This window comes from Salvia miltiorrhiza, chromosome 2 (genome assembly GCF_028751815.1).
Source record: "Salvia miltiorrhiza cultivar Shanhuang (shh) chromosome 2, IMPLAD_Smil_shh, whole genome shotgun sequence".
Lineage (NCBI taxonomy): Eukaryota > Viridiplantae > Streptophyta > Magnoliopsida > Lamiales > Lamiaceae > Salvia > Salvia miltiorrhiza.
Window position 1 is genome coordinate 22,741,968 of NC_080388.1, and position 6,764 is coordinate 22,748,731.

At 40.7% G+C, this 6,764-nt stretch overlaps 1 protein-coding gene across 1 annotated transcript; it reads left to right on the forward strand.

Annotated features, from left to right (window-relative positions):
- The first annotated feature begins 5,741 nt into the window (after positions 1-5,741).
- Positions 5,742-6,764, forward strand: LOC131008143 (uncharacterized). Its single transcript, XM_057935037.1, has one exon. It carries the CDS (start codon positions 5,742-5,744, stop codon positions 6,762-6,764), a length of 1,023 nt encoding a protein of 340 aa, XP_057791020.1.

Sequence of the window (6,764 nt, forward strand, 5' to 3'; positions counted from 1 at the left end):
TATCCCGTAAAGTCTTCGAAAATCAGTGAAAATCGGGGTGAAATCCAACCACGAATTCTTTGAAAGTCGTTTGGAATCTATGTGAATTCCATGAAATTTAAATTCCATGGACTTTTTAAAGTCTGTGGAAATCCACAACGAATACACCCCCTAAGATTAAGAAAGTTTTAAAAATTAAATCTGAAAATTAGGTTATTGGTTTGATATTTGATTGCTTTGACCCTATAAGCTAAACTGTAATGTTATTTAACTTATTTGGTGATTGGAAGTCTAAGATAGGGACATAACTATTTAGTGGCTTGCTATTGGTTGTATATAACAAGTGTTTTTCGGTTATATAACTATTAAAAAGACATATCAATAAGCTGAAGCTTCTCTGGCCATGATCTGTCTCTGCTCTGACCACCGAGTTGAAGCTGCTCTGGCCACCGATCTGTCTCTGCTCTGTCATCTGAGCTGAAGCTGCTCTGGCCTCTGAGCTGAAGCTGCTCTGGCTACAGAGCTGAAGCTTCTCTGGCTTCAAGTTGATGCTGCTCTTGCTCTGAGCTGGTGCTGCTCTGGTCACAGAGCTGAGGCTGCTCTGGCCATAGAGCTGAAGCTTCTCTGGCCACCGATCTGTCTCTGCTCTGGCTTCTGAGCTGAAGCGCTCTGGCCACCGATCTGTCCCTGCTCTAGCCACCGAGTTGAAGCTGCTCTAGAATTTAGTCATGTTTCCAACAGAAACTAATAAATCAACAACACTTAACTTAATCATCTACACAGACTATCGTCAACTAAAAATCAAACATTAACTATCTCACCAGGTGAAAGCCATGTTGCTGCTGCCAACAATTTCGTGAGCATAGAACATATATATGCACAAGGAAATTCCGAAATAGTCTTCAAAAAATATCAAGGAAATAAAAACATTAAATAAGATAGGCAAGAAGACATTGCAGTACAACCAAAATACAAAATACAAAATAAAAACACGAGAAACATGGTTGCCATTTAGTTTATAATATATGTTATCGAGAATCAATACTCTTACAACTATACCATGTACTCCCTCCGTCCACCAAAAAAACTCCTACTTGCCCTTAAATATTTGTCCACCAAAAAAACTCCTACTCTACTTTTTGGACAATTATACCCTCCCTTGCTTTTAAAATTAGTACACTGTACACCTTTACCTATTGGCCCCACTTTACTCTACCCTTTTAGTCTTTTACACCATATTTTTCAGCTTTCTTAGTCTCCGTGCCGAACCCCAAATGGGAGTTTTTTTGGTGGACGGAGGGAGTATTATTTCAACAACACAAGTATCAACAAAAATTGCCAAAAAAAAGTAACGCAATAAGAAACTAAAAAATTATTTTAGAAAAATATAATGTATATGAGAAAAATTATGTGTTCGATAGTTTCACCCTTTAATTATGAGGAGAATGATTCACCTGTAGTGTGTTAGTGAATCGAGAGAAAAAGACGAGAGCAGCTAAAGCGAGAGAGAAACTATCGTATTAGTATTTGAATATATAGCATATGTTTACAATGACCAACATATCTTCTATTTATAGACGCCTGCAATAGGGGTAAACTAGTAATTACACAATTGATAGTGACCCTGGCGGTTAGGAAGAATCTTCTAAGTCGTTGTCAGTCAGTTGTGCCCGCATTCTTTCCCACCGCTGCGGGCGTTCGCCAGCTCTGAAGCTTTCCTCCTGACTATGTCAGCCCTGCCCGAGTCTCGGTGTTGCCCCTTCCGTACTTCATTCCAGATCTGACACTCTAACTTGCTTCCATCCTTTTGGGTTATATCAGCCCTGACGCCTATGGCGTTCAAATCCTCTCGAAATGGCCCCGAAGTTCCTGTCTCTCATGCTTTCCTTCGAAAACACTATTCAGGCTCTTTTCCCTACCTTTGTTCCTAGCGCTAACGACTCCTGTGCTGTCAGGTTTCCCTTACACATATTTTACTCCTCATCACTATAACTAAAGATTATTTTTCTAAAATAAATTACATCTTATTTATAACATCAATATAGTTTGATTTATAATATATGAATATACAAGTATAAGTCTATAAATATTTATACAATTTAATATAAATGTAGGTACCGTTTATTTTTTTGTTAACTTGTGATATATTTTAATTATTATGACGTTATTATATGTGTTAGATGTTGTTTATTACGTAAACAAGTTTTAAAAAATTAAGTTGTCGGTATACTGTAACTTAACTGATGCACGTTAAGGCTTCAGTCGAGTTTGCTAAGACAGAGATGTTACTTGTCTTTCTGACTATCAGAGGATAGATCAGTCAGACTGATAACATACGCAGCAAAAATAACTTTGTTTCGTAATAGCCTCGGTTGAGCACGTTGTTAATCTTAGGTTTTGTTAGGTCCGGGGGGTCTCGAATAGGTGTATGGGGGGGAGGGAATACACCTATAGGCTATTTTTACAACAATCTACCGACCTCAATCAGAGGGATCTCAGTCAGAGATTAAAGCGAAACTTTACAAGCAAACAAGACACCTGTTTTACCGAAATTAGTTTTGACCAACAGGGTTGACGACTGATACTGAAAGCTCTTCAGTAAAGAGTTATCAGTTAAGTCACTGGAACTTAACTGATCCACGTAAGGGCTTCAGTCGTGTTTGCAAAGATAGAGATGATATCACTATTCCTTACTATCAGAGGATAGTTCAGTCAGATTGATATCATACGCAGTGGAAATTAAACTTAGTTTCGAATAGCCTCGGTGGAGCAGATAGTTGGATTAAGGTTTCTCTTTCCTGTTAGTCAGTGTTCAGTTTTATCAATTGAAATAGCACAAGTATTGAATGTAAAACTGAAAGCTGTAAATAACACAGAGACTTTTACGTGGTTCGGAAAAACCCTTTCCTACATCCACGGCTGGTTGATCAGACCAACAATCCACTCCGCAAGTGCTTGCCTGGTGCACTGCAAACCGTACCCGTGTGCTTGCCTGGTGCACACAACCGTAAACTGAAGATAAACTCTCGTCAGCACCCACACACCTCGCGTAGGATTTCCCTGCTAAGCACACCTCGTGCTCAGACTTCCCACTCAGAGTTCAGAGTACCTTCCTGAACTCCGAATCACTCAAACACTCTTATGGAGGAGAGGTTTAAACGAGTGTCAACTATACTTACAAAGAACAAGTTCTTTGAAGCAAGTTTGACCTTTGGCTTCTGGGTAAACAGATATATGCCTAGGGTCTAAGAGAATGTATGTAATCAGTAGAGACTGATTTTAGCTTTGGAATTCTCTTCTTCGATTCAAGCTTTGGGCGGTTAAGCTTTAGGCTGAGTAGCAATTTCGGCAGAGCTTCAGCTAATGTCGTTGAATCGGTGAAGATTGAAGTGATCCTCGAGCGCTATTTGTAGGAGAACTCTTGAATAGATCCGTTGGCGTAAATCGTCATCAAGATTTCTTCCGTTGGAGAGCAATTCGAATTTGGGCTGAGGCTTCAATCTTCGAGGTTCCTTGTCTGTGTGGAAACGGCTCTCTTTGATGGACAGGAGAAGTGACATCTCTGAAAAGTAACCACCAGATATGAATGACCTCTGCAGAGATAAGATATTGTGATATCTCTGCATTTAATGCGGTTGTACTTGTGCGTACGTGGCTTCCTCTGAACGTTGGAAGATCAGTCATAAGAGGAATGTTCAACTGATACTTGACTTTAGTATCAGTCCATTGCGCGCATTAAATAATCAGTCTTCAACTGATTCTTCAACTGATACTTCAGTTGGTAACTCCAGTCTTCAGTCTTCAGTCTTCAGTCTTCGACACCGCAAATAAACTAGAAACGAACTCTAACACTTGAGTTCAAAACGATTCTAGTCTATTACAAATAAGTCCTATGATTTTTGGTATCATCAAAACAAGGGTTAGGATATTCCACAAGGTTCCCAACAATTTCCCCCTTTTTGATGATACCAAAACCACACAGCAGTTCTAGACAACAAAAAGACTGAACTCATAGTACAAGTTCTAAACAAGAGGTGAAAACAGTTCCCCCTTAACAATAGAACCTAAACAACTTGTACTTAGAGCAAGAACGAAAACAGTTCTAAAAACAGAACTTAAAGAAGACAGAAAAACACAGAGAATTTTACGTGGTTCGGAAAACACTTTCTACATCCACGGTCGGTTGTTCAGACAAACAATCCACTCTGCAAGTGCTTAACTGGTACACTGCAAACCAATCCGTGTGCTTACCCGGGAGCACACAACCGAAACAACTGAAGATCCACTCTTCAGTACCAACACTTCACTCGCGTTGGATTTCTCACTTCTAGCACGACCTGCACTAGGATCTCACGAAGTCAGAGTACCTTCGTGAACTCCTTTTCACTCAAATACTCGATTCAGTATCTCGAAGGGAGGTTTGAAATCCTGCCAACTAAACTTCAAAGAACAAGTTCTTTGGAGCTAGTTTGACCTAGGCTTCTGGGTGAACAGATGTTTGCCTAAGGTCTAAGAGAATGTGTGTAATCAGTAGTGATTGATTTTTGGCTTTGGAATTCTGTTATTCGATTCAAGCTTTGGTGAGGTTAAGCTTTGGCTGAGAAACTATTTTGGCAGAGTTTCAGCATTATGTCGTTGAATCGGTGAAGATTGAAGTGATCCTCGAGCGCTATTTATAGGAGAGGTCTTGAGTAGATCCGTTGGCGGAGAACGTCTTCAAGATTTCTTCCGTTGGAGTGCTTTTCAAATTTGGGCTGAGGATTCAATCTTCGAGGTTCCTTGTTTGGTGAGAACGGCTATGTTGAAGAGCAGGAGATGTGACGTCTCTGATAAAGTAGCCACCAAATAGGAATGATCTCTGCAGAGAGGGATGATCCTGAGATCTCTGCATTTAATGCGGCTGTACTTTTGGAGTACGTGGCTTCCTTTGAACGTTAGAGGTTCAGTTTGAGGAAGAATGTTTAACTGATACTTGACTTTAGTATCAGTCCTCTGAATCCACGTGGCATGTATTAAGTAATCAGTTCCGAACTGATTCTTCAACTGATACTTCAGTTGGTAACTTCAGTCTTCAGTCTTCAATACTTCATCCTTCAGTCTTCAGTCTTCAGAACCGCAAACTAAACTAGAAACGAACTCTAACACTTGAGTTCAAAAGGTTCTAGACTATTACAATTAAGTCCTATGGATTTTGGTATCATCAAAACAAGGATTATGATATTCCATGAAGTTCCCAACAATTTCCCCATTTTTGATGATGCCAAAACCACACAACAGTTCTAGACAAACAACAGACTGAACTCAGAGCACAAGTCCTAAAATAGGGTGAATACTATTCCCCCTTAACAATTGAACCTAAAAACTTGTACTAAGAGAAAGAACACAACAGTTCTAACATAGGGCGAAGAGAAAACATAAAAACATTAATCAGAGCCTGGACAAAGAGTTATTGTCTCCAGGTTGAGATCAAAAGAAGTTCTTTTCATTAAAAGTAAGACTGATGAGACATCAGTCGAGGTGTTTTCACTTTTTATGATTTGGGCGCCGCTAGGGTTCTGCTAGGGTTCCCACGCAAGGGTTCCTTTGCTCGGTTGTTTTCTCGCCGGTGTTGTGCCGGCCTTCTCCGTTCCGGGCTGTGTGTTATGGCTTCTTCTTCACAACTTCTTGATCCCATCAGTGATTTTCCTTTACTCCCAAGCAATATTCCTCCGAAAGGGAATACTAAAGATCTTTCGATGACACCCACACAACATGATCAGACGATGACTAGAGAGGCGGTGGCCTTGATGAATATAAACAGCGACACCATGAAAACGGCGGAGGAACCGTCGTCTATTCCTAGAGTTTCGTACTCAAAAAAAGTTCAGCAAGCTACGAACAAACCTGCGGATGTTCTCGCGCAAGATTACTGCTCCCTTCACCCGTTCAAGAAAAACGATCACATTCACTTTGATATCCCTGATGAACTTTATAATCAACAGCTGAAGCGATTCTCTCTTGCGTTACATGCTAGGCTTATTCTGCAAAAAGGAGAATCCCGCAGGTCCGCGGAGGACATTAAAACGGAGTTGCAACAGCGATGGGGGATCTCGGCTCCGTGGCAAGTCATCCCTCTCGGCAAGGGTTTTTTCACACTTCGTTTCTCTGGTGAAAACGACCTAGCGAAAGCTAAGTCGAAGGCATTCTGGAAGTTAAAGGCCGGCATTCTAAAAATTAGAGAATGGGTCCCTTTATTTAATCCCTATAAAGAAACGGCTGCTTTGTCTCAAGTCTGGCTACGAATTTATTATCTGCCACATGAGCTTTGGCATCCTGACATCGTCTCCGGACTTGCTCGTTCTGCGGGAACCCCGATTAAGATTGATGGTTCTACTTTTCTTGGGGCAGTTGGACATTATGCTAGGGTCCTCATTGAAATGGACGTTACGAATGACATTGTCTATAACTTAACGGTCAATAGAGGCTCGACTTCCTTTGAAATTGAGTTTGTTTATGAAAATTTACCGTACTTTTGTGGAATTTGTAGGAAGGTGGGCCACTCTGCTGATAAATGTAGGAAGAATTCGGAAGAAAAGGAAGGGCGGAAAGATGAGGCGAAAGAGGATTCTTTTAATAAAAGATCTAATGCTCCGGCAGCTAAGGCCTCTGAGCGGTTTTCTGATAAACATCAGAAAGAAGTTTTCCATGCTAAGCCTACGAAGCAATTCAAAGCCAAAGAGCAGGTTATTACTAAAAATTCTTTTGAGGTCCTGGATAGGGAGCAGGAGGCGAGTTTGGTTGAGTAG

What these genes read in the sequence shown, in the direction of transcription:
- LOC131008143 (XM_057935037.1), top strand. Translation starts at nt 5,742, where the DNA reads ATGACTAGAGAGGCGGTGGCCTTGATGAATATAAACAGCGACACCATG.